We start from the raw sequence: 24709 nt of genomic DNA, 5'->3' as shown, positions 1-24709 counted from the left end.
AATGACATGGAATTAACCTAAATATCCACCAATGATAGACTGGATAGAGAGAACGCAGTACATATACACCATGGAATAAAATGCAGCCATAAAAGAATGAGATCATGTCCTTTGCAGGGACATGGATGGAGCAAGAGGCCATTATCCTTAGCAAACTAACACAGGAAGAGAAAACCAAATACTACATGTTTTCCCTTTTAAGCTAAATGATGAGACCACATGGACACATAAAGGGGAACAATACGTACTGGGGCCTTTAGGATGGTGAAGGGTGGGCAGAGGGAGAGGATCAAGAAAACAACTGAAGGACACTAGGCTTAATACCGAGGTGATGAAATAATCTGTACAACAAACCTCCATGACACAAGTTTACCTTTGTGACAAACCTGCACATGTACCCCTGAACTTAAAATAAAAGTCAAAAGAAAAAAGAAAATGTATCATAAAGCCTCAATAATTAAGATATTGTGGTAATGACCCGTTAATAGACAGATCAATAGAAAAGAACAGAAAATCAAAAAATAGACTTAGGTTGAGTACAGTTGTTTTCAAATGTTGGAAATATTATAATATGGAAGACAAATCAGCCCTGTTCATATTACCACAAAAGACTGAACTAGGACCAGTAGGTAGAAAAGCTAAAGCCACAAGGAGACATTACATTTAGTTCAATAGAAAGAATTAATGTTCTAATACTCAGCGCTCACCAAAATGAATGCAGTCTTTCTGAAAGTAGTTCTCTGTCACTTCAGATATTCAAACTTAGGCATAATGATCAAGTATGGATATTACATTAAGATTCATCATCAGATAAAAGAGAAGATCATCATGGTGGATGGGAGGTAGGACTAGATTGTAGCTCTGACTCAGATGGACAGAGCAGTGTGTGGAGGCTCGCATCAGAAATTTTAGCTCCAGAATGACTGCAAGAACAAAGCAGGAATCCCAAGAGGACCCACAGACCCTCCGAAGGGAGTAGACTGCTCCTGCAGGACCCGGGAGACACTCCAAATACTGTGAGTGCTGAAACTGTAGAAGTGAGAAGGGGAGACCCTCTGCTCCCAAACACACCCCACTGGGGAAACCGAAGGTCTAGTTTGCAAGAGAAGTTTCCAACCTTACCTGGAACTGTGTCAATTTAGAGAGCTGAGCAAAATACAGGAGTAGAGGAAGCAGCAGGAAAGGCCCTGGGAGCTCGCTGGGTCCCCAAGCAGGCCATTCCTGCCTGGCACCAAGGGACCCTTCAGGAGGGCGGCCAGAGGTGCAGGGGAAAATGCCACAGGGAGAAGGAAGTCTCCAGCTGAACTTTGTAACAATTTGAATAGGGCAAGGTGCCTCCTGGCCAGAACTCAGGGGAGGGTGTGAATCCAGCATGCAGACTCCACAGGTGGAAGAAGAACCAAAACCCTTTTCTTTTGCTGGGAGGCAGGTAACACAGGACAAATTCTCAAGCTCTGCTTGCCCACTGCCTGGAAACAGCCTCGGGGCTGTTAGTGGAGGCATGGTGGGAATAAGAACTGCCCTTCAGATTGTGTGGAGGCTGGATGAGGTCTGTGACTGCTGACTTTCCCCACTTCCCTGACAACCTGCATGACTCAGCAGAGGCAGCCATAATCCTCCTAGGTACATAACTCCACTGACCTGGGAAACTCACCCCACTCCCCACAGCAGACACAGCAAGACCTGCCCAAGAAGAATCTGAGCTCAGATCACGCCTAGCCCTGCCCCACCTGGTAGCTGAAGACAAAAGGTGGATAGGGTACGTGAAGACATATACTCTTGGGAGTTCTGGGGCTCTGCCCACCACCAGTTCCTCTCCATACTATCACAGCTGATGCTCTCTGGAAAGTGCCACCTCCTGGCAGGTGACCAACCAGCACAAAGACACATTAAACCACCAAAGCTAAGAACCCTCACAAACTGTTTCACCCCACTGCCACCTCCACTAGAACAGGTGCTGGTATCCACGGCTGAGGAAGCCATAGACAGTTCACATCACAGGACTCTGTGCAGACAACCCCAGGACCAGCCCAGAGCCAGGTAGCCTTGCAGGGTGGCTAGACCAAGAAGAGAGATAACAATCACTGCAGCTCAGCTCACAGGAAGCCACATCCATAGGAAAAGGGGAGAGTACTACATCAAGGGAAGACCCCATGGGACTAAATAATCTGAACAAAAGACTTCAGCCCTATACCTTCCCTCTGACAGAGCCTACCCAAATGAGAAGGAACCAGAAAACCAACTCTGGTAATATGGCAAAACAAGGTTCTTTAACACACCCAAAAAATCACACTAGCTCACCAGCAATGGTTCCACACCAAGAAGAAATCCCTGATTTACATGAAAAGAATTCAGGAGATTAGTTATTAAGCTAATCAGGCAGGCACCAGAGAAAGGCAAAGCCCAATGCAAGGAAATCCAAAAAATGACACAAGAAACGAAGGGAGAAATATGCAAGGAAATAGATACCATAAAGAAAAGCAATCAAAACTTCAGGGAAATTGGGCATACTTATAGTACTGCAAAATGCTCTGGAAAGTCTTAGCAATAGANACACTTTTCAAAAGACATAAATGTGGCCAACAATCATATGAGAAAAACTTCAACATCACTGATCATTAGAGAAATACAAATCAAAACCATAATGAGATACCATCTAACACCAGTCAGAATGGCAACTATTACAAAGTCAAAAAATAACAGATTCTGGCAAGGTTGTGGAGAGAAAGGATCACTTATACACTGTCAGTGGGAGTGTAAATTAGTTCAGCCATGGTGGAAGACAGTGTGGCGACTCTTCAAAGATCCAAAGACAGAAATGCCATTTGACCCAGCAATCCCATTACTAAGTATATACCAGAAGGAATATAAATCATTCTATGGTAAAGACACATGCATGCGTATGTTCATTGCAGCACTATTCACAACAGCAATGACATGGAATTAACCTAAATATCCACCAATGATAGACTGGATAGAGAGAACGCAGTACATATACACCATGGAATAAAATGCAGCCATAAAAAGAATGAGATCATGTCCTTTGCAGGGACATGGATGGAGCAAGAGGCCATTATCCTTAGCAAACTAACACAGGAAGAGAAAACCAAATACTACATGTTTTCCCTTTTAAGCTAAATGATGAGACCACATGGACACATAAAGGGGAACAATACGTACTGGGGCCTTTAGGATGGTGAAGGGTGGGCAGAGGGAGAGGATCAAGAAAAACAACTGAAGGACACTAGGCTTAATACCGAGGTGATGAAATAATCTGTACAACAAACCTCCATGACACAAGTTTACCTTTGTGACAAACCTGCACATGTACCCCTGAACTTAAAATAAAAGTCAAAAAGAAAAAAGAAAATGTATCATAAAGCCTCAATAATTAAGATATTGTGGTAATGACCCGTTAATAGACAGATCAATAGAAAAGAACAGAAAATCAAAAAATAGACTTAGGTTGAGTACAGTTGTTTTCAAATGTTGGAAATATTATAATATGGAAGACAAATCAGCCCTGTTCATATTACCACAAAAGACTGAACTAGGACCAGTAGGTAGAAAAAGCTAAAGCCACAAGGAGACATTACATTTAGTTCAATAGAAAGAATTAATGTTCTAATACTCAGCGCTCACCAAAAATGAATGCAGTCTTTCTGAAAGTAGTTCTCTGTCACTTCAGATATTCAAACTTAGGCATAATGATCAAGTATGGATATTACATTAAGATTCATCATCAGATAAAAGAGAAGATCATCATGGTGGATGGGAGGTAGGACTAGATTGTAGCTCTGACTCAGATGGACAGAGCAGTGTGTGGAGGCTCGCATCAGAAATTTTAGCTCCAGAATGACTGCAAGAACAAAGCAGGAATCCCAAGAGGACCCACAGACCCTCCGAAGGGAGTAGACTGCTCCTGCAGGACCCGGGAGACACTCCAAATACTGTGAGTGCTGAAACTGTAGAAGTGAGAAGGGGAGACCCTCTGCTCCCAAACACACCCCCACTGGGGAAACCGAAGGTCTAGTTTGCAAGAGAAGTTTCCAACCTTACCTGGAACTGTGTCAATTTAGAGAGCTGAGCAAAATACAGGAGTAGAGGAAGCAGCAGGAAAGGCCCTGGGAGCTCGCTGGGTCCCCAAGCAGGCCATTCCTGCCTGGCACCAAGGGACCCTTCAGGAGGGCGGCCAGAGGTGCAGGGGAAAATGCCACAGGGAGAAGGAAGTCTCCAGCTGAACTTTGTAACAATTTGAATAGGGCAAGGTGCCTCCTGGCCAGAACTCAGGGGAGGGTGTGAATCCAGCATGCAGACTCCACAGGTGGAAGAAGAACCAAAACCCTTTTCTTTTGCTGGGAGGCAGGTAACACAGGACAAATTCTCAAGCTCTGCTTGCCCACTGCCTGGAAACAGCCTCGGGGCTGTTAGTGGAGGCATGGTGGGAATAAGAACTGCCCTTCAGATTGTGTGGAGGCTGGATGAGGTCTGTGACTGCTGACTTTCCCCCACTTCCCTGACAACCTGCATGACTCAGCAGAGGCAGCCATAATCCTCCTAGGTACATAACTCCACTGACCTGGGAAACTCACCCCCACTCCCCACAGCAGACACAGCAAGACCTGCCCAAGAAGAATCTGAGCTCAGATCACGCCTAGCCCTGCCCCCACCTGGTAGCTGAAGACAAAAGGTGGATAGGGTACGTGAAGACATATACTCTTGGGAGTTCTGGGGCTCTGCCCACCACCAGTTCCTCTCCATACTATCACAGCTGATGCTCTCTGGAAAGTGCCACCTCCTGGCAGGTGACCAACCAGCACAAAGACACATTAAACCACCAAAGCTAAGAACCCTCACAAACTGTTTCACCCCCACTGCCACCTCCACTAGAACAGGTGCTGGTATCCACGGCTGAGGAAGCCATAGACAGTTCACATCACAGGACTCTGTGCAGACAACCCCCAGGACCAGCCCAGAGCCAGGTAGCCTTGCAGGGTGGCTAGACCAAGAAGAGAGATAACAATCACTGCAGCTCAGCTCACAGGAAGCCACATCCATAGGAAAAGGGGGAGAGTACTACATCAAGGGAAGACCCCATGGGACTAAATAATCTGAACAAAAGACTTCAGCCCTATACCTTCCCTCTGACAGAGCCTACCCAAATGAGAAGGAACCAGAAAACCAACTCTGGTAATATGGCAAAACAAGGTTCTTTAACACACCCAAAAAATCACACTAGCTCACCAGCAATGGTTCCACACCAAGAAGAAATCCCTGATTTACATGAAAAAGAATTCAGGAGATTAGTTATTAAGCTAATCAGGCAGGCACCAGAGAAAGGCAAAGCCCAATGCAAGGAAATCCAAAAAATGACACAAGAAACGAAGGGAGAAATATGCAAGGAAATAGATACCATAAAGAAAAAGCAATCAAAACTTCAGGGAAATTGGGCATACTTATAGTACTGCAAAATGCTCTGGAAAGTCTTAGCAATAGAATTGAACAAGTAGAAGAAAGAAATTCAGAGCTCGAAGACAAGGTCTTCGAATTAACCCAATCCAACAAAGACAAAGAAAAAAGAAAAGAAAACATGAACAAAGCCTCCAAGAAGTCTGGGATTATGTTAAATGACCAAACCTAAGAATAATTGATGTTCCTGAGAAAGAAGAGAAATCTAAAAGTTTGGAAAACATATTTGGGGGAATAATTGAGGAGAACTTCCCCAGCCTTGCTAGAGACCTAGACATGCAAAAACAAGAAGCACAAAGAACACCTGGGAAATTCAGCACAAAAAAATCATCGCCTAGGCACATTGTTTTCAGGTTATCTAAAGTTAAGATGAAGGAAAGAAGCTTAACAGTTGTGAGACAAAAGCATCAGGTACTCTATAAAGGAAAACCTATTAGATTAACAGCAGTTTTCTCAGCAGAAACCCTACAAGCTACAAGGGATTGGGGCCCTATCTTCAGCCTCCTCAGACAAAATAATTATCAGCCAAGAATTTTGTATCCAGCAAAACTAAGCATCATATATGAAGGAAAGATACAGTATTTTCCAGACAAACAAATGCTGAGAGAATTCACCACTCCCAAGCCACCACTACAAGAACTGCTAAAAAGAGCTCTAAATCTTGAAGCAAATCCTGGAAACACATCAAAATAGAACCTCTTCAAAGCATAAATCACACAGGACTTAGACAACCAAAAAAATGTGAAAAGCAGAAACAAAAAACAAAGGCACACAGACAACAAATAGCACAATGAATGGAATGGTATCTCACATCTCAATACTAACATTGAATGTAAATGGCTTAAATGCTCCACTTAAAAGATACAGAACTGTTGAATGGATAAGAACTCACCAACCAACTATCTGCTGCCTTCAGGAGACTCACCTAACACATAAGGACTCACATAAACTGAAATAAAAAGGTGGGAATAGGCATTTCATGCAAAGAGACACCAAAAGTGAGCAGGGGTAGCTATTCTTGAATCAGACAAAACAAACTTTAAAGCAACAGCAGTTAAAAGAGACAAAGACGGACATTATATAATGGTAAAGGCCTTGTCCAACAAGAAAATATCACAATCCTAAAATACATGCACCTAACACTGGAGCTCCCAAATTTATAAAACAATGACTAATAGACCTAAGAAATGAGATAGACAGCAACACAATAATAGTGGGGACTTCAATACTCCACTGACAGCACTAGACAGGTCATCAAGACAAAAAGTCAACAAAGAAACAATGGATTTAAACTATATCTTGGAACAAATGGGCTTAGCAGATATATACAAAACATTTTATCTAACAACCACAGAATACACATTCTATTCAACAGTGCACAGAACTTTCTCCAAGATAGATAATGTGATAGGCCACTAGATGAGCCTTCATAAATTTAGTACTCTCTCAGACTACAGTGGAATAAAATTGGAAATCAACTCCAAAAGGAACCTTCAAAATCATGCAAATACATGGACACTAAATAACCTGCCCCTGAATGATCGTTCGGTCAAAAGCGAAACCAAGATGGAAATTAAAAATTCTTTGAACTGAACAACAATAATGACATAATGACACTACCTATCAAAACCTCTGGGATACAGCAAAGACTGTGCTAAGAGGAAAGTTCATAGCATTAAATGCCTATATCAAAAAGACAGAAAGAGTACAAACTGACATTCTAAGGTCACACCTCAAGGAACTAGAGAAACAAGAACAAACCAAACCCAAACCCAGCAGAAGAAAGAAAATAACCAAGATCAGAGTAGAATTAAATGAAATTGAAATAAACAAACAAACAAAAAAATACAAAAGATATATGAAGCAAAAAGCTGGTTCTTTGAAAGAATAAAGTTGATAGACTATTAGCAAGATTAACCAAGAAAAGAACAGAAAAAATCCGGATAACCTAATTAAGAAACGAAACAGGAGATACTACAACTGACACCGCTGAAATACAAAAGATCATTCAAAGCAACTATGAACACCTTTATGCACATAAACTAGAAAACCTAGAAGAGATGGATAAATTCCTGGAAACATACAACCCTCCAAGCTTAGCTCAGGAATAATTAGATAACCTGAACAGACTAATAACAAGCAGCAAGATTAAAATGGTAATTTAAAAATTAACAACAAAAAAGTCCAGGACCAGAAGGATTCACAGCAGAATTCTACCAGACATTCAAAGAATCGATACCAATCCTTTTGACACTATTCCACAAGATAGAGAAAAAGGGAACCCTCCCTAATTCATTCTATGAAGCCAGAATCACCCTAATACCAAAACCAGGAAAGGACATAACCAAAAAAGAAAACTACAGACTGACATCCCTGATGAACACAGACATTAAAATCCTTAACAAAATACTAGCTAACTGAATCCAACAACATATCAAAAAGATAATCCACTGTGATCATGTAGATTACATAGCAGGGATGCAGGGATGGTTTAACATACATAATTCAATAAATGTGATACACCACATAAACAGAATTAAAAACAAAATCACATGATCATTTCAATAGATGCAGAAAAATTATTTGACAAAATCCAGCATCCCTTTATGATTAAAACTCTCAGCAAAATCAGCAAACAAGGGACATAACTCAATGTATTAAAAGCCATCTGTGACAAATCCACAGCCAACATAATGGATGGGGAAAGTTGAAAGCATTCTCTCTGAGAATTGGAATGAGACAAGGATACCTACCCACTCTCACCACTCCTCTTCAATATAGTACTGGAAGTACTAGCCAGAGCAATCAGACAAGAGAAGCAAATAAAGGACATCCAAACTGGTAAAGAGGAAGTCAAACTGTCACTATTTGCTGACAATATGATAATTTACCTTAAAAACCCTAAAGACTCCTCCAGAAAGTTCCCACAACTGAATTCAGCAAAGTTTCCAGATACAGGATTAATGTACACAAATCAGTAGCTTTTCTCTACACTAATAGCAACTAAGCGGAGAGTCAAATCAAGAACTCAACCCCTTTACAATAGTTGCAAAAATAATAAAATACTTAGGAATATTCCTAACCAAGGAGGCAAAAGACCTCTATAAGGAAAATTACAAACACTGCTGAAAGAAATCATAGATGACACAAACGAATGGAAACATATCCCATGCTCATGGATGGATAGAATCAATATTGTGAAAATAGCCATACTGCCAAAAGCAAATTCAATGCAATCCCATCAAAATACCACTATCATTCTTCACAGAATTAGAAAAAAGAATTCTAAAATTCATATGGAACCAAAAAAGAGCCCACATAGCCAAAGCAAGACTAAGCAAAAAGAACAAATCTGGAGGCATTGCACTACCTGATTTCAAACTATACTATAAGGCCATAGTCACCAAAACAGCATGGTACTGGTATAAAAATAAGCACATAGACAAATGGAGCTGAATAGAGTACCCAGAAATAAACCCAAATACGTATAGCCAACTGATCTTCAACATAGAAAACAAAAACATAAAGTGGGGAAAGGACACCCTTTTCAATAAATGGTGCTGGGATAAATGGCTAGCCACATGTAGGAGAATGAAACTGGATCCTCATCTCTCATCTTATACAAAAATCAACTCAAGATGGATTAAGGACTTAAACCTAAGGCCTGAAACTATAAAAATTCTAGATGTAACATTGGAAAAACCCTTCTAGACATTGGCTTAGGCAAAGATTTCATCACCAAGAACCCAAAAGCAAATGCAATAAAAACAAAGATAAATAGCTGGGGCTTAATTAAACTAAAGAACTTTTGCACGGCAAAAGGAACAGTCAGCAGAGTAAACAGACAACCCACACAGTAGGAGAAAATCTTCACATTCTATACATCTGACAAAGGACTAATATCCAGAATCTAAAACAAACTCAAACAAATCAGCAAGAAATAAAACAAACAATCCCATCAAAAAGTGGGCTAAGGACATGAATAGACAATTCTCAGAAGAAGACATACAAACGGCCAACAAATATTTGAAAAAAAGCTCAACATCACTAACGATCAGGGAAATGCAAATCAAAACCACAATGCAATACCACCTTACTCCTGCAAGAATAGCCATAATCAAAAAATCAAAAAACAGTAGATGTTGGCATGAATCCAGTAATCAAGGAACACTTCTACACTGCTGGTGGGAATGTAAACTAGTAGAGCAGCTATGGAAAACAGTGTGGAGATTCCTTAAAGAACTAAAAATGGAACTACAATTTGATCCAGCAATCCCACTACTGGGTATCTACTCAGAGGAAAAGAAGTCATTATAGGAAAAAGATACTTGCACACTCATATTTATAGCAGCACAGTTTGCAATTGCAAAATCATGGAACCAACCCAAATGACCATCAATCAACAAGTGGATAAAAAACTGTGAGAGATATATATATATATGTACACACACACATATATATACACACACACATACATATATATACACCCCATATATTATATATTATATATACCATATTATATGTAATATGTATTATGTTATATATATTTCACATATAATATTACATATATATGTGTGTGTGTGTGTTTGTGTGTGTGATGGAATGCTACTCAGCCATGAAAAGGAATGAATTAACAGCATTTGCAGTGACCTGGATGAGATTGGAGAATCTTTTTTGGGGGGGGGAGGGGACAGAGTCTCGCTCTGTCACCCAGGCTGGAGTGCAGTGGCGTGATCTCAGCTCACTGAAGCCTCCGCCTCCTGGGCTCAAGAGATTCTCCTGCCTCAGACTCCTGAGTAGCTGGGACTACCGAAGACTCTTATTGTAAGTGAAGTAGCTCAGGAATGAAAAACCAAACACCATATCTTCTTACTGATACATGGGAGCTAAGCTATGAGGATGCAAAGGCATAAGAATGATATAATGTACTTAGGGGACTTGGCAAGAAGGGTGGGAGGGGGCAAGGGATAAAAGACTACAAATAGGGTGCAGTGTATACTGCTCGAGTGATGGGCGCACAAAAATCTCAGAAATCACCACTAAAGAACTTACTCATGTAACCAAACACTACCTGTACCTCAGTAACCTAGGGAAAAATAAAAAATCAAAGATTTGTTGTCAGATTCATGCAAGGTTAAATCCAATCGCCTTTAAATTCCCTTCTGCTCTCAAGTCTCTGATTCTGTATAGTTCTCGGATTTCTTCCTAGATCTGATACACCAAGATCATGTCTGCGGTACTTCATTAAGTTTCTCAAAGTATACTATAATTTACAACTTATAATCTTAATAAAATCATTCAGTGGTTATTTCACAATAATTCTGGCCAAGATCTGGACAGCGTAGTAAAATGAATATTTGTTAAAAGTGAATAATTTAGAGAGACGATGTTTCTTCAGTGTTTAAATGTAAAAAAAAAGTTTCATAAATTTGTAGATAGAACCTTCCCCTTCTTTCTCAGACCCCAGACACTGACATATAGGCCATCAGATCATACCTGTAGAGTATGACTCTGATAACAGTGGGAGTTTCTTCAGAATTTACTGGAGGAGAACACCTTCAAAGAGGCTGAAATACAAACAAGAGTTGAGTTTGTGATGGCACATGATATTCACTGATTTGAGATTCTTGGTAAGCAGGTGGTAATTAAAACCATGGGAAACACTGGAATAGGTAGTGTGTACAAATGAGAAGTGAAAGCAAGCCAAGGACAGAATATCAACATTTAAGAGGCAGACAAGGGTGAAAGTCTAAAACAAGGGTGAAAAGAAATAAAGAAGTAGGAGAAAAACCAGGACACTTTTGTCTTGTGAAGAGAGGTTGCAAAAGGAGTAAATGGTTAAGAGAGCCAAATGCTACAGAGAAGCCAGGTTAAATATAGAATGGAAGATACTTGGATTTGGCAATAAGGTGACCTTACAGAGCTTAAACAAATTGATTATGATGGAATGGAAAGAGAGAAAGCAGCAGAGAGACAAGGTCAAGGGACACACTTTTTAGGATGGGAGAAATGACTATGTTTTAGATTGATAAAATGGAACAATTAGAGAAGACATTAAAGAGGCAAAAGAGAGAAGCCACTGAACATGGGATTAAGTGCTCGAAGGAAGAAATAACCTTGGATGGAAAGACTGAGACTGGAGGGGAGGGAAAAGGGTGAGCACAGAAGCAGATGAACCTGAGGATATGCCTCAGGAAGTGGCAGGGAGCTTCTACCTGAAAACCATTCTTTCCTTTATAAAACCACCTGCTAAAAACATGACGCAAAATGCTGAGTGGATGATTCTCTTCCTTAGAGGGAAGAAGAGCTGTCAAAGATCTTGATCAGAACCAAAATTCTCATATGTTAGGGTAAATGAACAAGGATTCAGAACATTGATTGGAAAAAGCTGTGAACCTTATCTATTGAAATACAGGAATAACCTGAACAATAACCAATGCTAACATGTGGCAAATACCTCTTCAAGTAGCTGCTCTATTTCTTCATATGTCAATAATGTAATTTTTCTGCCTTTGATATTAGAAAGGAGGCAAGAGCATGTGTTGATCCATTCATAACATTCTTTCTGAGAAGAGATAAAAGATTACAAGCAGAAAAAACCAGCATATTTATTCACTCACTGCTATTGAGGAACTGCTAAATACAATTCCACTAAACATAACTATATTCAATTAACTTTATATCAGTTCAGTTCAAAGATATGTGCAGAGGTGACTGGGTATTAACATAGACCTAAATCATATTATCTCTTATTGACAGGGTTTGGGATCTGGGTTGTAATGGGACAGGGAGTAGTGAAGTGCCATAAAAACAGATACAAAAAGATTGTTTTATTTACTAATGTCTAAATGGCCTCCTAATAAATTTTATGCAACTGAACAGGTCAACTGTGATTGCATAATAACAACAGAAGTAGTAAACACCTACCTTGTACTTAATTATATGTCAGACTCTGTTCTAAGCATTAGGCATATATTAACTCATTTGATCCTCAATATGAGACATTACCTATTATTATCCTCATTTTTTAAGATGAGGAAACTGAGAAATTGAATAGTTAAATGTCTTGCTCAAGGTCACAAAAATAGTTATATATGATGTCTGGATTCTAATCTAGGTGGTCTATGCTTAACCACTAAAAAAAAATCTCTCTACCGCTAATAAATTGAATGAATAAAGATTTGAGACACTTTTGGAAAAGATGCTCACCTTTTATCTATTGAGATATGGGAAAGGTCTATAGCAGGTTTTAATCACCTAAGGTAAATAGTTAAACTATATTTACCAAGATCTCCTAACAGCTAAGAGCTGGTTTCAACGTTTAAAAGGTACATTATTCCTTATTAGTTAATAAAAGCCCTGAGAACTAGGAAATGTTATCCTCTCTGGGAGCAGAGATCTGATCACTCTAGCCAAAAAACGGCAGTGTGTGGTGAAATAATGACCCACTGTAGGCTCCTGAAATCAACCACGATGAGCAGTAATATACCTTATATTTCTCTCATTATTAGCCTTTTTTTTAAAGACAGGATCTTGCTCTATTGCCCAGGCTGGAGTACAGTGGAGCAATCTCAGCTCGGCACAACCTCTGCCTCCCAGGTTCAAGGGATTCTCCTGCCTCAGCCTCCTGAGTAGCTGGGAGCACCCACTATCATACCTGGCTCATTTTGTATTTTTAGTAGAGATGCAGTTTCACCATGTTGGCCAGGCTGGTCTCAAATTCCCGACCTTAGGTGATCCACCCGCCTCAGCCTCCCAAAGTGCTGGGATTACAGATAAGAACCACTGCACCTGAACCCTGTCCAGCATCATGCAAATCTCCTTGGCTGGAAAGGAGCCCAAGAAACATTAGCTGGTGGGAAACTCGCACTAATGTCATCGAAATATCAGTCTAGTAGGTCAAACGCTAGAATGTGGCACAAGCCACACAGCATTACCATAGAGCCACATTAGACAAGGCTTCTCTGGAAAACCATCTTTTTCTTTTCACCTTATGGGATATGGATGAGGCCATAGAAATCCCAAAGTCTGATGTCATAAAGATTCATGTACCACAGAGGTTTGTCTAGATCAGGGGAAGATGGTAGCAGTCCAGGATGGTGATGAATTTGAAATAAAAATAACCTTCATGAAGACGGAACTAACCATTTTGTTAAAGAGTACCTCAGCAGGGTCTGCTGAGCCCCCTACCATAAACTCGCTTGACATACTCTTGAGGGCCTCAGGCTTAGAGAAGAGGCATATACATTTTCTTAGCAGGAGAAGGTCTTTGCGTAGGCTCAGTTACAGCCTTACCTCTGGTGTGAGAGCAGATTCTCAGCCTCCTCTGATAACACTCCCCCAGTTTATTTATCTGAAATCACTAGAAAACAGTTATTAAGTGAGAAAGAGTTTAACAGAGGACCAAAGTAGCACTAGTGGAAAGTGTAGGTCCTCAAAGAGGTGGTCAGGTTATGGGCACCCAGTCAGGGGCTGGGGTGGCACAGGCGATGAATGGTCCATAGCACAAGGCTTCCACAAAATCTCATCTGGATGGTTTCATGTAAGTCCCTGAACCCCGAAGTTCCCTCAGGAACGGCTCCTCATGATAGTGTCCTCCGTATGGCTATATCCTTAACTTTTACAGGGAGATACACCTCAAAACATCTTGAAATCCTCATTCCAGATTACCTTTATCTGAAAACCTGGTCTCACCACACAGAGCTCTCCCTCCTTTTAGGTAAATGAGGACTAAGTGTGTCATGGAGCTGGCCAGTGGGTCTCCACCACCATCTGTGGCAGGTCCAGCCTGCCAAAATCAGGATCCGCACCGCATCCTGGGGTGAACAGAAGAAGGGGCTAGTCCCAGCAGGTATGAGAAGGCTTGAACGCATTTCTAGATGTGTAGTGTGGGCTCCAAGAGACTGCTTGGTTCAGAGGTATATCAGCCTGTTGTGAAGAACCCTTCTGAAGCCTTCCCAGAACCAAAATGAGAACTCAGACATTTCATTCAACTCTTAGATGAGAAGTGACATACATATACCTATAGTAGCACACTTCCAAATAGTAAAATATGATTGCTTCCCTAACACGTACCCTAACTGTTCATGGTGTTTTAGTCTTATAATTTTCTACCACATGAAATTCGCTATTTTAAATTTGGATTTAGCACCTGTATATTAATATATAAGATTTATTTTCTCTATACTCATCTGGACTTTTTAAAGGATATTATTAGCTATGTGAAATAAAATGGGAAAACTTTCAGTCATTATCTATGCTCTTATGCTGTTTATATAGCGTGGGGATTACCCTACTGCTTGAGAGTCTGAAAAAACCTGTCTGAGGAATCCAGGCAATATTTTTAGCATTTCTAAAAATTAGTGCATCCAATTTTTCACTGAAAGTTAGCCAATTTTCTCCTTCAAGTATTAATGATACTTACTTTCTATTTTCCTAGAAAAGTCTCCACCTTCTAGAGATTTAAAATTTATTAGCAAGATGTTGTACAGAAAATTTTTTATAACACACTGTTTAAAAACTGTGAGATCTGTCATATATACAGAGACATAAAAATGCACATATGCAGTTTAAAGAGAGAATTGATCCTTATATTCCAGTCTTCATATGCCATAATACTCATAATAATTATTCTCCTATTTATGGACATTTGAGTTGTTTCCAGTTTGGGGATACTTCTAGGAATAATCTTGGAATATCCTTCTTTTTATTTTTATTTTTTTTAGATGGAGTTCCGCTGTTGTTGCCCAGGCTGGAGTGCAATGGCACGATCCTGGCTCACCGCCACCTCCACCTCCTGGATTCAAGCAATTCTCCTGTCTCAGCCTCCCAAGTAGCTGGGATTATAGGCATGCACCACCACGCCCAGCTAATTTTGTATTTTCAGCATAGATGGGGTTTCTCCATGTTGGTCAGGCTGGTCTTGAACTCCCAACCTCAGGTGATCCACCCGCTTCAGCCTCCCAAAATGCTGGGATTACAGGCATGAGCCACTACGCCTGGCCAGAATGTTCTTACATATGTCTCTTAGTCTAGAGCACTTGTGTAAGAGTTTCTCTGGTATATTGACAGATGAATAGAATTGTTTGTTGCAAGGTGTGTTGCAACTTTAACAGATAATGTTAACTGATTTCCAAAGTGAACGTACAAATTTATATTCTTACCAGCAGTATAGGAAGTACCTGTTGCTCCCCTATTCTTATTAACACTTATATTGCCAGACTTGGCAATTTCTTTTTTTTTTTTTTTTTTCTTTTAGATGGAGTTTTGCTCTGTTGCCCAGGCTGAAGTGCAATGGTGCGATCTCAGCTCACCACAACCTCTGCCTCCCAGGTTCAAGCGCTTCCCCTGCCTCAGCCTCCCCAGTAGCTGGGATTGCAGGTGCGTGCCACCGTGCTGGGCTAATTTTGTATTTTTAGCAGAGACAGGGTTTCACCATCCTGGCCAGGCTGATCTTGAACTCCTGACCTCAGGTGATCCGCCCACCTCGGCCTCCCAAAGTGCTGGAATTACACGCATGAGCCACCGCATTTGGCCTAGACTTTGTAATTTTTGCCAATTTGTTATGTAAGTAATGATATTAGTTTGTATTTCCCTTATCACTTATGAAATTCAACAGCTTTTCATAAGTATGTCAGCCATTTGGGCTTTCTCCTTTATGAGGTATACGTTCAAGTTTTCTGCCCATTTTTCTATTGGGTTGTGTATTTTTATAATATTGGTTCCTAGAAGGTCATTTTATATTCTGGATACTGGTCCTTTGTCAGTTATAAGTGTTGCAAATACATTCGCCCATTTTGTGGATTGTTTTGTTTTAATGGTATTTTCTTGATAAAATAATTCTTAAATTTAAGGTAATCAAAACTATGAACCTTTTCCTTTTGAGTTAGTGTTTCTTATCTCTTACTTTAAAAAACAGTTTACTACCCCCAAGATCTGAAATATCGTCTTCTAAAAGCTTTATAATTTTGACTTTCACATGTAGGTTTCTAGTCAATTTGGAACTGATTTTTGTGTGAAGTACAAGTCTAATTTCATCTTTCCTATATAGATAACCAATATTCCTAGTTTTGGGGGTTTTTTTTTGTTTTGTTTTGTTTTAAGACAGAGTCTCGCTCTGTCGCCCAGGCCGGAATGCAGTGGGGCAATCTCAGCTCACTGCAACCACTGCCTCCCGGATTCAAGGGATTCTCCTGCCTCAACCTCCCGAGTAGCTGGATCTACAGGTGTGTGCCACCATGCCTGGTTAATTTTTTGTATTTTTAGTAGAGACAGTGTTTCACCGTATTAGTCAGGATGGCCTCGATCTCCTGACCTCGTGATCCGCCCTCCTCAGCCTCCAAAAGTGCTGGGATTACAGGCATGAGCCACCGCGCCCAGTCCCCTAGTATTTTTAATTGGAAAGTTCATCATTTCCTCATTAATTCTATATGCCATCCTTATATAAAAGGCCATAAATTTTTGGTTCTGTTTTTTGATTCCATTGATACAGTTGTCCACCTTTGAACTAACACTATGCTGTGTCAGTTTAGCTTTACAAGAAGTTTAAAATATGGGAGGATGAGTCCTCTCACCTCATTTTCAAGAGTGTGTTAGCTATTCTTGATTCTTTGAATATCCAAAACAGCTTTTAAAGACAGTTTGTCAAGTTAAAAAAAAAAAAAAACCTGTTGGAAACTTGATTGTGACCCCGGATTAGTGCTGTTTAATAGAACTTTCCACAGTGATAGAAATGTTCTATGTGTGCATGGTCCAATATGATCCCTGGTAGCAATATGTACTACTTAGCACTTAAAATATGGCTAATATGACTGAAGAGATAAATTTTTAAATTTAAATTAATTCAGCTGGGCATGGTGGCTCATGCCTGTAATCCCAGCACTTTGGGAGGCTGAGATGGGTGGATTACTTGAGGCCAGGCGTTCAAGACCAGCCTGACCAACATAGCAAAACCCTGTCTCTACTAAAAAGACAAAAATTAGCCAGGCATGGTGGCCTGTGCCTGTAATCCCAGCTACTCAGGAGGCTGAGGAACTAGAATCTCTTGAACCCGGCGGGTGGAGGTTGCAGTGAGCCAACATTGTACCAGTGCACTCCAGCCTGGGCAACAGAGCCAGATTTTGTCTCAAAAAATAAAAACAAAAAAAAATTAATTCAAATGTAAATAGCAATATGTAACTAGTGGCTACTGTATTGGACAGGACCGCTACATTCTCCTCTCTCTGAGGAAAATTGACGTCTTTACAATATAGAGTCTTCCAGTTCATGAACATGGTGTATCTTCCATTTAGGTGTTTTAATGTTTCTCAAATAATGTTTGAACTATACTCCAGAAAGGAACTGATCAACTTTTATTAGATTTATTCCTAAGTACTTTATATTTTGAAATTATCATAAATATTACCTTTTTTGTATTTCATTTTAGAACTACTTAATGCTGGCAGGCATTACATATATATACATATACACACACACAATGTACCCTGCAATTAATGGCAATCTATATTTACATATACACACACATATATATTATATATATGCCATTAATTTTTTATTAATTGGGTTGTATCCAGTGTACCTATAGATACATTACAGAAGTTATATTACTAACTTGCATTCCTAGAATAAAGCTAACATGTTCATAATGTATTACCCCTCTCATTTACTGCTGGATTTGATTTGCCTGTATTTTGTTTAGGATTTTTGTATTCCACATGAGACTGGTCTGTAATTTCCCTTTCTTGCACAATCCCTTTTGGGTTTTGTATAAAAGTATTCCCTCTTCTTTAGACCCTGAAAGAGTCTGTATAAGAATAGAATTATTTATTTCTTAAATGTTTGATAGGGCTTGCTGTTGAAGCTGTCTACACCTAGAGCATCCTTTGGGGGAAGATTTTTGACTAATTCCTTTAATGGTTATAGGACTAGTTGGGTTTTTAATTTATTCTCAAGTTTTCTGGGTTATATTTATTTGTCCATTTCATCTATGTTTTCAAATGTTTGTGATAATGTCCTTCATAATCTCTTCCTACTATCTTTCGAATATCTGAATCATCTGAATTACACATTCCTGATATATTTTTTTGCATCTTTTTGTCTTAATTAATCTTGCCAAAAGCTTCCCAATTTTACTCTTTTAGCAGACCAATTTTGGGCTCTCTTGATCATCTTTTAGTCAGGTTTTCAAAACATACGATACACCCATTTAAAGTGTACAATTCAATGGTTTTTAGTTATTCACAAAGTTGTACAACCATCGCTACAATCTAATCCTAGAACAGGCCCAAAGAAAGCCTGTACCTGTTAGCAGTTGTTCATTTCCCATTCCTGCCCCTCCTTTACTAGCTCCAGGCAGCCACTAATCTTTCTGTCTCTATAGATTTGCCTATACTGGGCATTTTATGTGAATAAAATAATACAATATGTTGGTCTTTTGAAATATTTTATGTGCATAAAATAATATGTGGTCTTTCGAAACATCACAATATGTTACTGACTTCTTTCACTCAGCATGTTTTCAAGGTTCTTCCATGTCGTTGCATGTATCAGTGCTTCTTTTTTACTGCCAAATAATGTTCTGTTATATAAATATACTGTCTTTTTTTTATCTAGTCAGCAATTGATGGACATTTAGGTTGTTTCCAGCTTTGGTCTATTATTGTTTGCTCTTGCAAATAGCACAGCAATGAACATGTGAGTGCATACGTCTTTTTGATAGAATGATTTATTTTCTTTTCTATGTACACGGTAATGGGATTGCTGTGTTGAACCATAGCTCTGTTTTAAGTTTGTTGAGAAATCTCCAGACTGCTTTCTGCGATGACTAGACTAATTTACATTGCCACCAAGAGTGAATTAACAGTATTCCTTTTTCTCTGCAGCCTCACTAGCATCTGTTGTTTCTCTTGACTTTTTAATAATAGCTATTCTGTCTGGTGTAAGATAGTATCTCATTGTGGTTTTGATTTGTATTTCTCTGATGATTAGTGATGCAGAGAATTTTTTCATATGTTTGTTGGCCATTGTGTATCTTCTTTTGAGAAATATCTGTTCATGTCTTTTGCCCATTTTTAAGTGGGCTATTTGGTTTTTGCTTGTAGATTTGTTTGAGTTCCCTATAGATTCTAGATATTAGGCCTTTGTCAGACACATAGTTTGCAAATATCTTCCCCCATTTTGGAGGTTTTCTGTTTTTCTAATGACAGTTTCCTTTCTGTGCAGATGTTCTTTAATTAGGACCCACTTGTCTATTTTTATTTTTGTTGCTACTGCTTTTGGAGACTTAGCCAAAAATTATTTGCCAAGGCCAATGTCAAGAAGAGAATTTTCTAGTCTTGTCTTCCAGGATTTTATAGTTTGATGCCTTACATTTAAATCTTTAATCCAGTTATCCCAGCACCATTTAATGAATAGTGAGTCTTTTCCCCCTTGCTAGTTTTTGTCAGCCTTGTTGAAGATCAGATGGTTGGTAGGTGTGAGGCTATATTTCTAAGTTTTCTGTTATGTTCCATTCATCTCCATGTCTGTTTTTGTACCAGTAACATGCTGTTTTGGTTACTTTATTATATAGTTTGAAGTAAGGTAGTGTGATGCCTCCAGCTTTGTTCCTTTTGCTCAGGACTGCTTTGGCTATGTGGGCTCTCTTTCAGTTTCATAAGAATTTTTAATATTTTTTCAAAATCTGTGAAGAACGACATTGATAGTTTGATAGGAATAGAACTGAATTTGTAAACTGCTTTGGGCAGTATGGCCATTTTTATGATATTGATTCTTCTTATCCACGAGCATGAAATGTTTTTCCATTAATTAGTGTCATCTCTGATATCTTTCAGCAGTGTTTTGTAGTTCTCCTTGTAGAGACCTTTCACCTCCCTGGCTAGATGTATTTCTAGGTATTTGATTTTCTTGTGGCTATTATAAGTGGACTGTGTTCTTGATTTCACTCTCAGCCTGAACATTATTGGTGTATAGAAATACTATTGATTTTTGTATATTGACTTAGTATCCTAAACTTTACTAAAGTTGTTTATCAATTCTAGGAGACTTTTGGCAGAGTCTTTAAGATTTTCTAGGTATAGAATCCTATCATCAGCAAAGAGAGATAGTTTGACTTCTTCTTTTCCTAGTTGGAGGCATTTTATTTCTTTCTCTTGCCTAACTGCTCTGGCTAGGACTTCCAGAGCTATGTTGAATAGCAATAGTAAGACTGAGCATCCTTGTCTTGTTCCATTTCTCAAGGGGAATGGTTCAAGCTTTTGCCCATTCAGTACGATGTTGGCTATGGGTTTGTCATAGATGACTCTTATTATTTTGAGGTATGTTCCTTCAATGTCTAGTCTGTTGAGGGTTTTTATCATGAAAGGATATTGAACTTTATTGAAAGCCTTTTCTGTGTCTATTGAGATGCAGTGTTAAGAGAGTAATTTCATAATGATAGTCAGTTCACTCTAAATGTATTTGCACTTAATAACATAGCTTCAAAATACATGAAGCAAAAACTGATAGAACTCCAAGAAAATAGACAAAACATAATTATAGTCAAGGTTTCAATACTCCTCTCCAAATAACTGATGGATCAAGTAGACAGAAAATCAATAAGGATATAGGACACTTAAATAAGAGTATCAACCAATTTGATTTGAACTCCATCAATAACAGAATAAATATTCTTCTCAATTGTACATGGAACAGTTACCAAGACAGATCATGTTCTAGGTTCTCAAACAAGTCTCAATACATTGGAAAGGATGTAAGTGGTACGAAGTATGTTCTCTGACCACAATGAAATCATATTACAAATCAATAGCAGAAGAGCTCTGGAAAATACTCAAATATTTGGGAACTAAATATGCTTCTAAACAACCCATGGATGAAAGAAGAATGCAAAATGGATATTAAAATGTATCTTACATGGAATTAAAATAAAAACACAACATATCAAAATCTGTGAGATGCAGCTAAAGCAGAAAGTTTGTAGTACTAAATGCCTACGGGGGTTGGAGGGGAGGAAGTAAAAAGGTCTCAAATCAATAATCTCAGCTACACTTTAAGAAACTAGAAAATGAAGAGCAAATTAAACCCAGAATAAGAAAATAAAAACAATAAAGAATAGACTGGGAATTAAGGACATAGAAAACAGAAAAATTGTGGAGAAAATCCATGAAAGCAAAATCTGGTTCTTTGAGATCAAGAAAACTGGACAATCTTTGTGTAGATTCATGAAGACAACAAAAGAGAGGATTCAAAATTTCCATAACGGAATGAGAGAGTGGACATCCTACAATTATTAAAAAGATAACAAGGGAATATTGTGAGCAATTGCATGACAATAAATTAGACAACTTAGACGAAATTGCAAATTCCTTACAAGTCCAAAGCTCACTCAAGAAAAGGAAATAATAGCTCTATATGTGATAAATTCATTTAAACTTGTTAAAGAAATTAGCTCTATATTTGTTACTTAAAAACTTTCCCACAATGCCCAGATGCTTCACTGGTGAATTCTACCAAACATCTATAGAAGAAATAAAACAATTCTACACATATTATTTTCTAAAACAGAAGAGTAAGAAACACTTCTTAACTCATTTTAAAAGGCCAGCATTACCTTGATATCAAAACCAAAGATATTACAAAATAAAACTATATAATAAATATCATTTATGAACACCAGTGCAAAAATTCTAAACAATCAATCAATTGAATTTGCAACATATAAGAAGGATAATACATCATGATCAAGTGGAGCTTATCCCAGAATACAATACTGGTTTAATATTCAATTTAAAAATCAATAAATGTAATTCACTATATTAACACACTGAAAAAGACAACTCATGAGCATCTCAATAGATGCAGTGAAAGGATTTGATAACATCCATTACTGACTAAAAAAAAAAAAAAAGGATTTTCAGCAAACATGAAGTAAAGAAGAATTTCCTCAATCTAATAAAGGGTATCTATAAACAACCTGTAGCTAGCATTACACTTAAAGAGGACCAAATTAATACTTTTTCCAAGATGGACCAAGATGGACCAAGGCAAGGATATCTGCTGTCATTATTTTTTCAACCTAGTATTATAGAGTCTTATTAGTGCAATAAGGCAAGAAAAAGAAAAAATACATATAGATTGTAAAGGAAGAAATAAAACTGTCCCTATCTGCAGATAACATGACTGCACGACCGTATATGAAAAATCCCAAAGGATCTGAGAAAACAAAATAAACAAAATAACCTCGTAGAAGAAATAAGTGATTTCAGCAAGGTCACAGGATATGAGATTAATGTATTAAAACCCCACTGTAATTCTATATATTAGTAATGAATAATAAGAAATTATAACAATAAAAGAATACCATTTATAGTAGCACCAAAATATGAAATACTTAGGGATAAATCTGACAAACAATATGTAAGATCTATACACTGAAAACTATAAAACTTTGCTTAAAGAAATAAAGAAGACAAATAAATGAAGAGATAAACCATGTTCACAGATTTAAAGACTCCATATTGTTAAGATGTTGATTCTCCACAAACTGATAAATAGGTATAATATCAATTAAAATCCCAGCAGGCTTTCTTGAGGAAATTGATAGCCTAATTATAAAATTCATATGGAAAGCAAAGGAACTAGAATAGCTTGATCTTGAAAAAAAATTTTTGGAGGATTTATATTACCTGATTTTAAAACTCACTACAAAACAATAGTAATGAAGGCAGTCTGGAGACGGTGACAATGTTGACAAATGGATCAACAGAACACAACAGAGTGTCCAGAACAATACCAAGACATATATGGTTAATAAGTTTTCAATCAAGGTACAAAGGCATCTCAATAGAGAAAGGACAGCTTTTTCAGTAAATGGTGCTAAAACAATTGGATATCCAAATGCCACAAAATGAACTTGAATCCATACCCAGCACCATATTTTTTTAAAAAAATTAACTCAAAATGGGTCATAGACTTGAATATAATGCCTAAAACTCCAAAACTTCTAAAAGAAAACATAAGAGAAAATCTTTAAGATGTTGTTATGCAAAAATTTCCTTAGATAGAATACCAAAAGCAAGGTCTATAAAAGAAAAAAATCAGAGACTGAACTTCATCAAAATTAAGAACTTCCCTCTTTGAAAGACCCTATAACTGGGCATTATGGTTCATGTCTGTAATCCTGGCTACTCTGGAGACTCAGGTGGGAAGATCACTTGAGCCCAGGAGTTCAAGTCCAGACTGGGCAATATAGTAAAATACTGTCTCAGGAAAAAAAAAAAAAAAAAAAAAGACACTATTAAGAGAAGAAAAGACAAATCACAGACTGAGAGAAGATATTTTAAAATCATGTATCTGATAAAAGACTTGGTATCCAGAAAAAAACAGCTGTCTCAACTCAATCATAAGGAAACAAACAAATCAATACTAAATGGGTCAAAGATTTGAACAGACATTACACCACAGAAAACACATGGATTACACATACACACATGAAAAGAAGTTCAACATCATTGGTCATTAAGAAAATGCAAATTAAAACCACAATAACATCCCACTACTCATTTATAAGAATGTAGAATTTTAAAAGACTGACTATATCAGCCAGGCGCAGTGGCTCACAACTGTAATCCAGGTGTAGTGGCGCACGCCTGTAGTCCCAGCTATTCAGGAGGCTTAGGCAGGAGAATTTCTTGAACCCAGGAGGCAGAGGTTGCAGTGAGCAAAGATCATGCCACTGCACTCCAGCCTGGGCAACAGAGCGAGACTCCATATCAAAAAAAATTTTTAAAGACTGACTATATCAAGTATCAGTGAGTATGTAAAGCAACTGGAACTCTCAGATACTGCTGGAAAGAGTGTAAAAATGGTTTAACCACTTTTTAAGAAATTGATACATCATATTTGTATATATTTTGGAGTACATGTGATATCTTGATGCATGTGTACAATGTGTAAAGATCAAAGCAGGGTAACGGGGTATCCATCACCTCAAATATATATCTTTTCTTTGTGATGGAGACAGCCAATTCTTCTCTTCTAGCTATTTTGAAATATACAATGAATTATTGTTAACTATAATTTCCCTAATGTACTATTGAATACTAGAACTTATTCCTTCTATCTAACTGCACTTTTGTACCCATTAGCCACTTTAGAAGGCAGTTTGACCATTTCTTTAAAAGTTAAACACACATTCCATGTGACTCAGCCATTCCATTCCTAGATATCAACCGAAGAGAAGTGA

The 24709-nt window shown here is 38.2% G+C and overlaps 1 protein-coding gene and 1 long non-coding RNA gene across 2 annotated transcripts in view; one reads left to right on the top strand and one right to left on the bottom strand.

The window, feature by feature from the left end:
- LOC108539892 (uncharacterized) overlaps positions 1–14278 on the top strand; it is a 28683-nt gene extending 14405 nt beyond the window's left edge. The window contains exon 3 of the long non-coding RNA XR_001888516.1: positions 14189–14278. This is a non-coding gene — a long non-coding RNA (uncharacterized LOC108539892). The remainder of the gene's footprint in view (positions 1–14188) is intronic.
- AXDND1 (axonemal dynein light chain domain containing 1) overlaps positions 1–24709 on the bottom strand; it is a 197469-nt gene that overhangs the window by 50113 nt on the left and 122647 nt on the right. The window contains 1 exon segment of the mRNA XM_017888828.1: positions 11927–12034. Within this exon segment, the coding sequence (XP_017744317.1) occupies positions 11927–12034 (108 nt within the window).

Source organism: Rhinopithecus bieti, unplaced genomic scaffold, assembly GCF_001698545.2.
Source record: "Rhinopithecus bieti isolate Rb0 unplaced genomic scaffold, ASM169854v2 scaffold_15676, whole genome shotgun sequence".
Classification (NCBI taxonomy): Eukaryota; Metazoa; Chordata; class Mammalia; order Primates; family Cercopithecidae; genus Rhinopithecus; species Rhinopithecus bieti.
This window is presented reverse-complemented; position numbering and strand designations above follow the sequence as displayed.